Source organism: Podarcis muralis, chromosome 9, assembly GCF_964188315.1.
Source record: "Podarcis muralis chromosome 9, rPodMur119.hap1.1, whole genome shotgun sequence".
Lineage (NCBI taxonomy): Eukaryota > Metazoa > Chordata > Lepidosauria > Squamata > Lacertidae > Podarcis > Podarcis muralis.
Window position 1 is genome coordinate 37714947 of NC_135663.1, and position 13939 is coordinate 37728885.

Genomic DNA, 13939 nt, shown 5'->3' on the forward strand with positions numbered 1-13939 from the left:
AATATTCTTTACACTAAGTAACACCTTTTGTGCGTTGAATACAAATTAAAATGAAGGAATTTAGTACAGATTTAAATGCGTAACACCAAATCATGAGAGTCATAAATAGGATTCCTTTAAAGATTTTTAGTAAAGACAGAACATACCTTTAGCATAGAACCACCCAGAAATGATTGGAAAGTAATCCCCTCACCAAAAAGATGATGAGGGGTGAAAACTAGACATGGAGGAAGCCAATCCCTCACCTGGGATCTATTCAGTGAGGAAAGGAGTTTTAAGGACATGTGGCACAGTCCAATCCCCTCCCCCTACCACCACTTCAAACCTACAGATTCCCTTTAGTCTGTTAAACTCCAGATCCAAAAGGCTGTGTGCCCATGCCTGTCCAGTGGTCTCTGCTGCCAGGCTCCCTACCTGACTTGAGGAGGGGAAGGTAAGTAGGATATTCCTTTAAGGATAGAGGGGCTTCTCTCCTGCTCTCCCTTCATCCTTGTACTGCATGGAATAATCACTCTATAATGACACTTGATTTGGTCAGAATAGGCCTATCCATCCTGGCTCTGATGCAACTGCAAAAGAGCTACGGTCACAAAGAGATGGGCATTTTGAAAGTTTAAAGGGCATGTATCCCCAAGGTTTCAAAATATTCACCAAAAGTTACACCTCTGCATTTGAAGGTATTGTTATTTGATGGGATCTCAAGTGGTATTTTCATGATCTGTCAGTCAACCTTAAGGAAAGAAAACTTTTGCACAAAAGCATTTTTTTAAAAAAGCAATTAATAAAACAAAACTGTAATCAACTCACCTCATTTCCACCAACAGCTTTGGTTAAAATCACTGCTGAAGACACAGGAGGTGGCATGCAGCCTACTGTCTGCAAACTAAGGGGCAGAAAACATACACAGATACAAATGTAATATTCATTGAGATCAATCACAAAACCCATAAAGGAGAATGGGCAAAATTACACACTACATTCAGAAGCCACGAATACCAATATTCTTTGTTTTGTGACTAGAATACAAAAACAGGATAGCTTTCTTAACTGAGATAGTATGATAGCTCAGCTGGTAGAGCACGAGACTCTTGATTTCAGGGTTGTAGTTTTAAGCCCCACATTGGACAAAAGATTCCTGCACTGCAGGGGGTTGGACTAGATGACCGCCATGGTCCTGTCCAACTTCACAATTCTGTGATAAAATAGTTGAATCCACAAAGGCTACCCCATTCACAAGCGTGCAAGTATCTGTATGCTACATGCCCCATGAAAGTAAATGGAGTAGCTCAAACTGTAATGCACAAGTAGATCTGGACTGGGATAATGGGCAACTCATACAAGCTGTTTCTGTATCTGCCCAAGAAGCTAAATATTCCCTTTAAGGAAGACCACATGGTCTTCTGATAAATCCATTTGCAGTCTACTGCTCATTCCTTTTCAGATGTATACAGATACATGAGCAGCTTGCAGAAGTCATTCTACACAAAATGGGATAAGAAGCTTTGTTATAAAGCTTTGTTTTTCCTCTGTAAATCGGAGTGTTATGATATTCAGTGCAGGGCTCTTGAGGCATAAGCTACAATTCCCTAAACACTTTAAGTGTTTAAACTTTATTCATGTTAATGGAGTGTGTGGCAGTAGATTGCTCTGAGGCATGACCTACCAATCTATTAAATTCAAAAAATGTTCCAAGATCCCTCATCAGTTATGGAAAATAATCCATGGAGTGGCGGCTGTAGGATGCTTGTCCTTGTAAATTTTGGCTGGGTCAGGCCTCAGTTCATTCCTAGGTAAACATACTGTCTCTGCTTTGTTTGGTTGCTTTTATTTATTCAGAGTCTAAAATATCTGGGCACTTGGCAATAATTTTTTTAATACAAAATAAAAATAAAAATCCCTGCTTGCAATCTATTAGACATGACAGGAAAGGAGATAGAAAACTGTTATTAAAAACCGAATCCAAGGAATATACTGTACACTGAAAATTGAAATCCAGCTTCCCAGATGCTTTGAACTACACTAACATGCTAAAATCTCTTCCGGTCCTGAACTCAAAGTCTAAGATAACTTCTACCACAGGATGTACTCTTACATCCTGTGGCAGGAGTACCAGTCCCACCATTCACAGGAAAACAAGGAGGTGCTCACTGCATGCTGTGATTGTGCCATGCATGGTGAAATTCTAGCTTCCAGGTGTAGTCAATACATTTAATTTCCAAGCATTTATGTTTGTTCTTTTAAAAAGCATTTTTCTACCCCTTCCAGATTATAGAGAGAAATCTTAATACAATGTCCTTCAACTTGGGCCCTTAGATGCTGTAGGACTACAACTCCCATCTTTCCAGGCCAGCTGATGGATGATGGGAATTGTAGTCCAATGACTTCTGGGGAACCAAGATTGAAGAATACTGTCTTAATGTGAACAATGTTTGGTAAATTTGTACAGATAGGAGTAACCTAGGAAGGTGGCAAGCCCTGAGAATAAAAGAGCTGAGTAGCTTTCAGGAACTTCTGCCTTTACATTATAAGTGGTTGTTTCTGCTGGGGATATGGTAATACATGCATTAATTTGAGAAGCTTCCTGAGAGGATGTGCATATAAAGCTTACTTTGAACCTACTAAGGTTCACTGCCAGAATCTGCTTTCAATATCAAGATTCAGCTCCAGAAACAAGAGGACCCCTGAACACATGCGGAGTACAATTTTCATTATTACATACCCCACCCCCATCCATCATATATCTGGAATTGGAGAAAGTATTCTCTGCTTCAGAGGATGTGGTTTGCAAGCAGGCTTAGCAACAGTGCTGAGAGAAATCTGAAGTGGTCTTAGGGGAGGACCCCTGGTTCGGTGGACGAACATATGTTTTGCCTCCAGGTGCCAGGTTCAATCCTGGAACAAGCAACAGGCCACCAAGTTAAGAGTAGACAATACTGGATGAAATTGACATTAGTCTGACCTAGTATAAGGCGGTTTCATGTGTTCTATCCTCTCTTTGCCCTCTACCCACAAAAAAGGAGACAGAAACATGATCTACCTCAAAGTCAGAAAGTGCTAAAGTTGAAAGGAATCTCAAAAGCTATCTGGTCCAGCTCCCTGCTGATGACCCCATGTAAATCTCAAGTACGATTGCTCTCACTATAACATTGCCAGAAGAGAAATAATAACCAGAACACAGTGAAAGGACAGAGGAATTGCATCACAAGATCTTCCCTTATGGAAAAGCGCTGTTCATTATGATCACATTCTTGGTATTAATGAACCCTAGTTAGGACAAGAGTCTCAAAGACGACCATGACAATATATTGTATGAGTTAACAAAACATATCCTATGCGGCAAAGATGAGACCAAGAAATAAAAAGGAGGCAGCGATATTATACCAGAAGTAAACAATAAAATGTTCTTATACAGTATTTAGCAGCCTAATACTATACAATGTAGACTGACAGCCTGTGAGTGAGATGTAAGTAATTGCCCTAAAGAGAGATATTTGCTGTAATATTTTCTACATACTGGAGTTAAAGTTGAGGGAGTGGCACACAGTTTTGCACTTTAAAAAACCTTCTAAATAGCATTACTGGGAGAAGATGTACAAACAATATTCCTCAAACCACATTTGTTTTGCAACTGTTTTGCCTTGAATTTATAACAGCTTACCTGCAATTCAACACTTCACTCACGGAGAGTAAAATAAAAATTGTCCTGTTCCTAAATATTTGGGTCTTAGCTTTGTGAATAGTTACACACCAGCGTTTACATTTGTACAGGTGTCTCCCCACTTGTGCGGGGGTTATGTTCCGAGCCCCTGCAGGCATAAGCTAAAATCACCTAAGTGGGAACACCCTCTAAAAAGTCTCTAAACACCCATTTTTTTCCTGCTCTCCAGCTCCCTCTTTTCAGGTTCTCTCTCCACACAACTCTCTCTTCAACTAGAGTTGAAGCTCTGGAGCCAGCTGAAGGCTATGCAGAAAAGCAGCTGGGGTTGTGGGGCTGCACATGTCAGCTACTAGGCAGGGAGCCTGAGGAGCCTTAACAAAGCCCTGCTGCGCCTCCGGTCTCTTTGGGGCTTCCTCCGCCCTCAATGAAGTCCTCTTTGGGATCAAACCGATTTTTAATCATTTTCCATTTCCACTGCTTGTACGCATGACGGGTGCAGTCATTGGTGTGTGGTTTTTATGGTGTATTTTGAGTATGTTTCAGTTTGTATTCTGATTTTCCTTTTATTATCTACCATGAGCAATACGCAGATGGAACGGTAGCATACTGGCACATTAAATAAATAAATAAAGCAGCTATATTCCTTAGAGGCAAAAAAAGAGTACTTCTAGAAAAGGATACAACTTGAACTCTTTCATTACAGAATTTAGCTGAATATGCTGCAATATGGTGCTTGATATTTTTTTCTGCACATTGACAGCCATATTCATACACTGCAATTTTCTATAGCTCTTGATCTCTGAAAGCATTTACAGATAAAATGGGGGAGGGGCATACTGCATTGAAAAACAATTACCAACATGGCAAAGGACTTTTCTTAGTCAGAATTTGAGAGAGTGAAAAAATAATTCAAGATGCTGGGAAGCTAATAGCTAAAGAGAGAGATCACCATGTAATCTTGCTGGCTCCACTTGCTTTTGGCCCTGGCAGTGCCTGCCATCAACTGTGACCCCTGATTGACTTTTCCCACGGGTCAACAGACCATCATAGAAAAAAGGTTCCTCACCCCTGCTGTGGAGAGTGAAACTGCATATTCTGTTTCATACATACTCAAACAGTTAAGCCTCTATTCTACCACCAATTTCCCCCCATTTTTACTCCTAGTCCTTGAAACCTAAACTAGCAAATTCAATACAGAAGGCTTGTCAAGAAGAGGCATGATCTGCTGAGTAAGTCTCTACATATAAAATTAGCTGCCAAGTCTTTGGATACATGAGACCAAGATTTTGAAAGAGTAATGTTTTGCATACATATTTTTTTTCCAACAGCAAGTGTCAAAGCATGAACGTACGCAGAAAAATCACGTACACAGGAGGGAAAAATCAGCCCTAATGATACCGAAAGCACATTTCTGGAAAAGCAGCCATAAATATTTCACCCTTTAGATGTTAAAACATACCCTTTTAAAAGCCATTCATTTATAGGTGTGATAGATAACAGCTGAAGAAATAGCCATATTGCTGTTGGGAAGAATACAAGTGTGAAGATCTGGACAAAAAGATGCAATTTCACATGCATCAAAGCACTTGTCAGCTCCTACAAAGCAACAAGAGAAGAAGAGGTTGCAGTTTTAACAGCTGAAGTCAGTTCTATTTTGTATTGCTTAAGTTGGTATCATTATTATATATGTCAGATACATATTGCTTCAAAAAGCCTATTCTCCAATTCTGTAAAAAAGGGTCTTTGCTTCACTGTCCTGATGCATGCAAATTTTAAATCACCCACTGTCAAAACTAAGCAGAAGCTAGATTAATAGTAAAATACACATTCAAATTAAAAATTATAACAACTGGACAGGTGACACCTGTACCTACAATGTTAAAAAATAATAGACTTTAGAGCAGTCTTCTAAAACTTTGGGTCCTCAGGTGTTTTGAGTCCAACTCCCATTATCCCTAGCCAGCATGGCCAACAGTCAGGTATGATGAGAATTACAGTACAACATCTGGTGACCCAGGGTTGGGGAAGGCTGCTTTAGAGCTTTACGTAGCAGCAAGACTTCACCAAAGGTTAGCCCTGCCTCCACCCAGAAAAAGACTAGCTAGCATATATGTGCGTGTATATAAATGGCTAGTCCTAGTACAACAATATTTTCAATATTTGTCAAGCTATGACCCTAAATAAACAAGCCTATTATCTAAAGCTATTCTAATTCCCCCCCCCCAAAAAAAAATGACTTATCAAAAAGCCATCCAGTGTTATGTAAGGTGGCTCCAAGCCTACTTTACCACATAAATACTGCAGGACTTGAATTCTGAGCCTCAGATTAAATTGGGAACAAACTTACAACAGCTGGAGATAAGTGGTGATATTAAACACGTTTACAAAAGCTGCCCACACACCAAGGTCATGCCACAATGCATAATTAGGAGTGTGGGAAAAACAGGGTGTCACTGCTCTGAAATATACCTAACTTCAATAGATCACATGGGCTGTTCAGCTGATGCTGGTTCAATGCCAATTTATTAGCCACATGCCCATACTAGCAGAATCAGCTCTGAAAAACCTGTGTTACCAAAATTAGAGTCACCTGATCACAATTTTCTGGGACCCAAGTTCCATTTGAATCAATAAAATGACTCCAAGTAAATACTTTGCAAATGACCCACTGTAGGACTGCAGATATAGACTCAACACAATCCATACAGATAATTTCCATGTTAAACTAATAGCAAAATATCAAGTTTAATACAGAAGCAATAAGGGACCTTGTGACAGTCATTTATCGGTACGGATGTAATCCATTACATCTTTTTCTCCCACTCTTGATGCATATAGTCTCCTAAAACTACAAGCACATATTGACTGCTGTTGGTACTATGCCATTAGCAGCCTGATGCTCCCATCAACAAAAAAAGTGAGAAAGATTAACATTCATTTGCAGTACCTCAGTTTTCAACGAGAGCCCACTGTTAAAGAATATAGCTGAAACAGCTATGTATGTGATGGTGATTTCTGGTTTCAGTGGTCCTGAAAATACAAATACAAAAAATAAACAAAAATAAACCAAGACAGCCAAGATTGATTTCCACATAAGACTTACAGGCCCCTCCACACACACACACACACACACACACACACACACACACACACAATTATGTGGTTCCCACTGAAGACTATATGAGGTTAAAACCAAGCTTACTGGCTTCTTCTCTTCCCATAGCTAAGAGCAGAAGTGCAGAAGCAGCCCAGCTGTACCAGTGTGCAGTCAATGCATTCAAGATCAATATGAAGGGTTATGATTCATATACAAAGGAGTGACAGAGACAAGGAAGTAATAAGATTTGGATATTGCAGAAACAAAAATCTAACAGACTTGTGATCTAAAGAATAAAAGCAAAGGCCTTCTTTAACATTAACCCCCCCCCCCCCCGTAAAACCAGCTATGAAGAAAGGCCTAGCTTTTATAATTACTTCTTGTAAATTACTGTAAGTTAGATTCTGTGCTGTCCTAATGTGTATTTTCAACAGGGGGAAATAGGGGTTCATATCTGGACAAGCAGTTGAAATCCAGCTCCTATTGATTTTAATCTTTGCAGAGTAATCCAGCAAGTCCAAATACAAAGTCAACAATTCAATATCAAATTCACACATAATGAATGGGGGGTGGGAATCACTACAAAGATGATGGTAGTGGAATACTTGAGCTATATTGTGCCCTATAGTTCACAAGAGATGTACACAACATGGAATAGAAAGTGGGTGGGACGAGAAAGTAGTAAGGGGCTTCTCCATGCTGACTAATTTCCGAGCAGTTTTAACACACAAGAGCTTGCAAACAGTGGGGTTATCCATTATCGCCCATTAATGATGTCACAAGCACTGTCCAATAGGCCCTCACACTATATGTGCAACAGCATTACGGGCAGTACTTTTAATTGCACAGTTTGGCTAACTGGCGAAAGAACTGCATTCTCTCAGCAACAAAAAATTGTTCTTTAGTTTTGAAGAAATGAGATAACCTAGACCTCTTGGTGGTTCCTTGAGAGATGTCTGGCTCACATAATAAATAAGCAGCATGTTTCAGTGCCAGGCAAAGACCTTTTTATTCTCACAGGTCTTTTAAATCTGATGCTTTTACCCTTGTTTCACACCTGGAATGTTTTTGTTGTGGCTTTGATTTTAGTTCATTTTATATTAATTGTTTTAATGCTACTTTTTAGAATTGTGTTTTGTATTTCATGGTTTTTATTATAAGCTATATGTCACCCAGAGAACTTTAGATATTTGGCAACCAAAAATACAGTAAATATTGTGCATTTGTTATACTGTTAGCAGGAAAAACAGAAAAGCTATCGATGTTCACTTCTGGCTGAGACACTGAATAAATTCAAATAATGTTCCCTCCCCACACCTCCTTAAGGTATGTGGATAGTGTTCCCTTAAGAGTGTCATTAGTCAGTTTTAGGAAGTTTTCCATTGTTGTTTCTAGCAGCACTGGCAGAACTGAAAAAGGAAGGACTGCAGGGAAAGTAAAAATTTAGAGGTACTATCACTGTTTTGACACCATGGTAATTGCTCCAGCTGTACTGTTCCTGCTGGTTCATATGGACTAGAAGTAACTGGCGTGGGATGATCATTATGGAATGACTGGTGCACTTACTGGTAAATGGCTACTGTTCTAAGTCAGTGTTAATCACTCACAAAATGCTATGCCTCAAAGCATCCTTAGCAGGGCTGTAATGCTGGTACAATCAGTTGTAAAAACCAATTAAAAAGTGTTTCAACTACATAATTGTTTCATGAACTATTTTTATGTAAGCTGCTTAGAGACTGTTTATTTATGAAGTGGTATATAAATCTTGTTAAACGAAATAAATTTAAAAGTCCCAATTAATTGGCTAGCACTTTTTCTTAGAAGAGGCTTTCTTCTTTCTCAGATACATCACACATGCACATCAACTCGAGAAAAGAAATATGTGCCTTGGTTTATAACTACTGTTTTTATGTATATGCCAATTGTTTCACATTTAATCAAACAATCAACACAAACAATTGTGGGCAAACAACTGGGCAACAGAATGAATCCTTAGTTGACACTATTTTTGTAGACTTTTTTAAAATGTAAAGTTTGTATTCTATGTTGAGATCCCTGCTTTGCAAGGGGCTGGGCTAGATAACCCTTGGGGGATCCCATCCAACTCTACAGTTCTGTGATTCTGTTATTTATCCTGAACACCAGGCAAAAGATCCTCACATTTCACTGAACTGACATACAGGCAAATGTGGAGGTATCAACACTTTATGTCTTCCATAAAATGCATCAGAACCTCCTGGGAACCAGTGTTTTCTCAATGGAGCAAAGCAATTCTTCATTACCAAAACAATGAAACACAACATGCTACCTACCACAGAACAGATTACTAGCCATTATTAAGCCAGATTTCTGATCCAGGGTTAATTACAACATTTCTAAATTCAGGTGCAAAATATATGAAGTCATGGAACTGAAGATTAAGAACCCAAGAACTTCATGTCCAGGTTCCAGCTTTCCACTGGGCAGTATAAGCCAACCTGGCAGAAAACTAGATTGGAAAGTGTGCTCTTAACCTGCAGTCAGATATAGGGAAAGAAGTGGTCTCCTGGACATAAAAGTTCCTTAATAAATGAAGAGTGATTAAATGCAATACTCAATACATTTGTAAACAATTGCTGGCCAAAAACCTCGAAAGAATAACTGCCTAAGACTACTTAGCCCGGCTACTGAAAGGCTGTCAAGCTTACAGATGGCAGAAGACCAGTGATATATGACCGATGCAACTGCAGGAGCCAAGTCTGGATCACCACAGATAAAATAAAAAGTCACTGAACTGAGTGGGAATTACATCAGTAAATGTGCTCAGATGCACTGAAGAGGAAAAGGTATGTGACAAAATGCCCCACTGTTCAGTTTAAAATTACCACTTTAACAGATAATCCTCTTTAAACACTGGAGCACTCCCACAGCAAAATCTGCAGAATTAAACTCATAGCATTATTTAAAATATATTTTTGTTAAGCTCAACACAAAAGTTAGCAGCCCTTCCTACAAAGCCATATGCTATGAGACAATAAATATTTTCTGGGATATCTAAAAATTGGCCACAATTTTATTTTTATTTAGAAGATAAATAGAACAAAAAAAGCTAAAGTGGTTGAATCTGCAGGTCAAGCAAGTTATACATTTTATATAAGTTTAGCTAAAAGAGCCATTTGCCTTGCATCAATTTCAAAGCTTTTTTGTTTCCTGCCATTTTCAAAACATGACAGCAATGTCCTATGCATGCTTACCTGGAAGCAGGATAGGTGACCAGATGAAAAAGATAAAACAGGTATCCTACAATTTTAACAAAAATCTGTGTAGAAGATATTTCAGCAAGTGTCAGAGCTCCATCCACTTCTTACATCTTGCCACTCCATTAGGGACAAAATGAGTAGGACTTACTTTCATATATACATGCATAAGATAATAGGGAGGGGAAAATCTATGGAAATTAAGCTAATGTGCATAAGAAAAATGTCAGTTTGCATCCCGAGGGAGTGATCTAATTTAGCAAGTTTATTTTACTTGCATTTAGTAAAGAAAACTTTGAAACTGCCTAGTTTGCCTTAACTGTATTTGCAATTGGGCACCCATTCATTTTTTCTAATGAACTCCTGAAACAGAACATTTTATGCTGATAAAAATTAAGCATTTGGAAATTTTCCATCCCACATCACTGGCACACACTAATTGAGAGAATATGGCATTAAGTACTCACCAGTACATTTTAAAATAAAAAGGAAGATGTTCCTACTCATATTTTCGACTCAGTGCTCAATATTTCATTTTGACACTTGAACAAGAACAGCTTGTACATTTATGGTATGTCAAAGGCTATTTAGCAAATCCACAAACTGAGTCTTAATATTCAAGCTTCTTTCTTTGTGCAACAGACACAGACAGTATTACTGAGTCACAGGCAGTCTATGTGCTTTATTCACAACAGTTTTTGGTGGTGTGTGCAGGACTTATCTGCTTTTAAAAGGGCCCAATGGTAATGAAGTTTGCTCTTCCCCATAATTTGAAGAAAACAAAACTAACCCAACTGCTTTATAAGCTCGTTCTTGCACTAGGGGAATGGCTATACATAATTCATGCATTCCAAGTAATTCTCTCCGGAAGAGGAGGAGTAATTATCCCAGATTCAACAGAAGTAATTTTCCCAGGTGAAATGGATATAGTACGTGGAAGTAAGGAAGTTGCTCCCTGTTAACAAGTGTATTTGTTTAAGTTCATTGTTAACTCAGTCCTCACGGATGTGAAAAACTACCTCCTCCGGATTATGTTTTACCAACTATTACTGTGAAAATTATTGACGCACACACACATTTCTGAAGGTGGGAGCATACAAGGATTACATCAAACCCAATCATTTCCTAATCTGGGAATGACTTCCCCCTCTCCATGTTCATTTACATAGCCTAATAGCAGAACAAGAGTTTCCAGCTAGTCAATGTAATGTACTTTTAAGTTTCTACACTGGCTGGGAAACAATAAAGGCGATTTGGGGAGTGAGGGAGTTAAATCCCTGTCCCTTTTTTTTGCAACTGCTTGGTGCTTGCAGTTATCAAATTTATTATCATTTTTTTAAAGGAGTCCACATATCTCCTTCAATGTTATCTGTTGCTGGGACTTAAGTTAGCTCAAGCCGCCCCAGAGCTCAGCCCCTCCTGCTTGCTGGGTGTCACCACGCGGAAGTTGGGTCGTCTCGCTCGCTCCGAGTGTGCAACGTGTCAACGCAGCTCCTCTGCCGAAGAGTTTTAGAGCGCTAGGGAAGCTATACTGAACCTCAGAATGGCTGCAGCGTCCAAAAGAAAGAAGGGATCGGATGGCAAACCCCAAGCAGCGTGCAGATATTCGGGCCGTGGGCTTCCTCCAGTTCTGCTACGGTGTGGAGAGCGCAACATTTTGCAATGGACTCCATATACCCACAACACCCGACTTTTTAATATATATTTAAAAATCCCAATTTCCTCTTTGTTTGCAAACAAGCGAGTTGGGCATGGGGGGGGGGGCCCGAATCCAGGCAGGGCTGACACGCATTTCATGAGGCAACGGTATGCCCACGGCCAGACTTACCCCCTTTCACCCCAAAGGCCGGCTCCAGCTTGGCCACCGTGATGACCAGGACTATTCCGAGAATGAACCAGTCTTTCCTCAGCCTGTCCAAAAAGCCCATGGTGGCGGCGGCGGCGTGGCCGCGATACTCCCGCGGCTGCAGGCAGCTAGGAAAGGGAGGGGAGGAGGAAGGCGGGGAGTTGGTCAAGACTTCCCTTTGGCCCCTCCTGCAGAAGGGCTGTGCAGCATGGAAGCAGCAGCAGCGGGGCTACTTAGAAGCTGCTCCCGCCGCCGCCGCCGGTAGTAGGAACAGTATCCAGTGACAGGAAAAGTCTCCCTGAAAGCCGCCATCACTACCACGCGCCTACTAATAGACTCGCACGCCATCTCTGGAAGCCGGCAAGCGACGAGGTGCGGCGGCGGCTGAGGCTGGACGAAGGCAGAGAGAGGCCGGCTCCCGAGAAACGCGAAGCTCTTCAGCAGTAGTAGCAGCCGCCGCCACCGCGTCGCCGGCATATTGCGCGAAAGAGCCCGTCAGTCACACGGGAGAAAAAGGCCCGCGTCCTCTTTCCCTCACAGAGTGGAAGGCGCGCGAGAGAGAAAAAGTCCCGGCAGCCCCTTCGCCCGCCAGCGGCGCGCGGGACAGCGAGGCCCCGCGTCTGCTCGTGGGGGAGGGAGAAAGGCAACAGTAACCTCGCGAGCGGCGGTTGGTGCGGGGCTGCGCGCTTCTTCGAGACTTTACGCCCGTTCGCCGACGCGACGCGCTTGACGTGGGGAGGGCGGGGCGGAGCTTTCAGTTTCCTGGAGTGGGACGCGTTTCCCGGGAGTTGGGCTCGTGGCGAAGAGAGAGGCAGGATTGGCTGGCCGGGTTGTGCGGGGCGGGGCCTGCTTCTCGGGCACCTGAAGGTGCAAAGCGCGCCGCTATTGAGGGTTTCCATATTTTAAAGCCAGGTGGCCGCCGCTTCGGCTATGAAAGTTCTAAGGGCGTGGGGAAGGGTTGGCTGATCTGGACGGGCTGCTAGCGTTGGTGCAAACGGAATCCCCAGTCTGGACCCCTTGCGGAGTAGAAGCGCGTCTGCTTCCCACCACAAGAATGCATTTGGAAGCTTTACAGAGGAACGGTCTTGAAATGGTTGCAGATAAACGTTGCTGTTAAACAGCAAGCAATGCGGCCCCTTCAAATGGGGGTGCGGGACGTGTGTGTTGAGATTCCTGCACTGCAAGGGGCTGGACTAGGTGGACCCCTTCCGACTCAACAATGTGGATCCTGCCATCTGAGGCAGTCGCCTTACCTGCAGCCAACTGAGTGGGACTTCAGAATTAACATGTTTAGGATTAATAGAGAAGGTGATCTACTGTAATGGGGAAACAGAAGTGTGACAAAGGAGAAGTGCTCAAATCTTAATCGTGGGTGTAAGCATATATATATAAAAGGAAGATACCTTTGTTTATAGAAGAGCACGTTTTCTACTGGTTGTGAATCCATCTCTTGTTGGAAAAAAGGATAATTTAGGCATTATAGGGCCCAAGCTGATGTGCTTTCAAGCGTATTTGCATTAAGAGAGAAAAGTACTTCTAGGGGACAATTCTAGATCCAGGTGATCTCAGTGGCTAGGAGTACATTTTATCAGGTACAGCTAGTAAGAGAGCTGAGGACATTCCTAAATTGAGATAGCTTGACCACAGTTGTCCATGCATTGATGACCTCACAACTGAATGGCCGTGATTCATTCTGTGTGGGGCTACCCTTGAGCTTGCACAGAATGCAATGGCTAGGTTGCTTGTGAGGCAAACTACCACCTGCACAGAACACCTAGTCTGTGGAATTTGCACTGGCTGTCAATCTGCTACTGGGCTAAATTCAAGGTTTTGGTACTAATATATAAGGCCCAATGCAGCCCAGGTCCTATTTCCTTGTGGGATTGCCTTTTCTCTTATATTCCCAGTAGATCAATGCCTTCTGCAAACAGTTTCTCCTTTAGAGTCCCCAAAGTATCAGAAGCTCTCGCCATAACATAGAGTAAGACATTTAGTGTGGCTGCTTCTGTTTTGTGGAATAGCATCCCTGTTGAGATGCAATAGGTGCCCACTAACTTTCTGGAAACAAGTGAAGGCATTTTTGCTCCAACAGATTTTTCTAG

At 41.6% G+C, this 13939-nt stretch overlaps 1 protein-coding gene across 24 annotated transcripts in view; it reads right to left on the bottom strand.

The window, feature by feature from the left end:
- Positions 1-12258, bottom strand: part of SLC10A7 (solute carrier family 10 member 7) — a 133921-nt gene extending 121663 nt beyond the window's left edge. For 9 of the 24 annotated variants that reach the window (XM_028743132.2, XM_028743131.2, XM_028743130.2 and 6 more), the window contains exons 1-4: positions 11820-12258; positions 6606-6688; positions 5118-5254; positions 808-883 (exon numbers count right to left, since the gene is read on the bottom strand). In XM_028743132.2, coding sequence (XP_028598965.1) covers positions 808-883; positions 5118-5254; positions 6606-6688; positions 11820-11919 — 396 coding nt within the window. In that variant the 5' untranslated portion in view covers positions 11920-12258. Of the gene's footprint in view, positions 1-807; positions 884-2719; positions 2893-5117; positions 5255-6605; positions 6689-11819 lie in introns of those variants that run through there. The other 15 variants (XR_013394191.1, XM_028743147.2, XM_028743148.2 and 12 more) reach the window with 5 other exon arrangements.
- Between the last annotated feature and the right edge of the window lie 1681 nt (positions 12259-13939).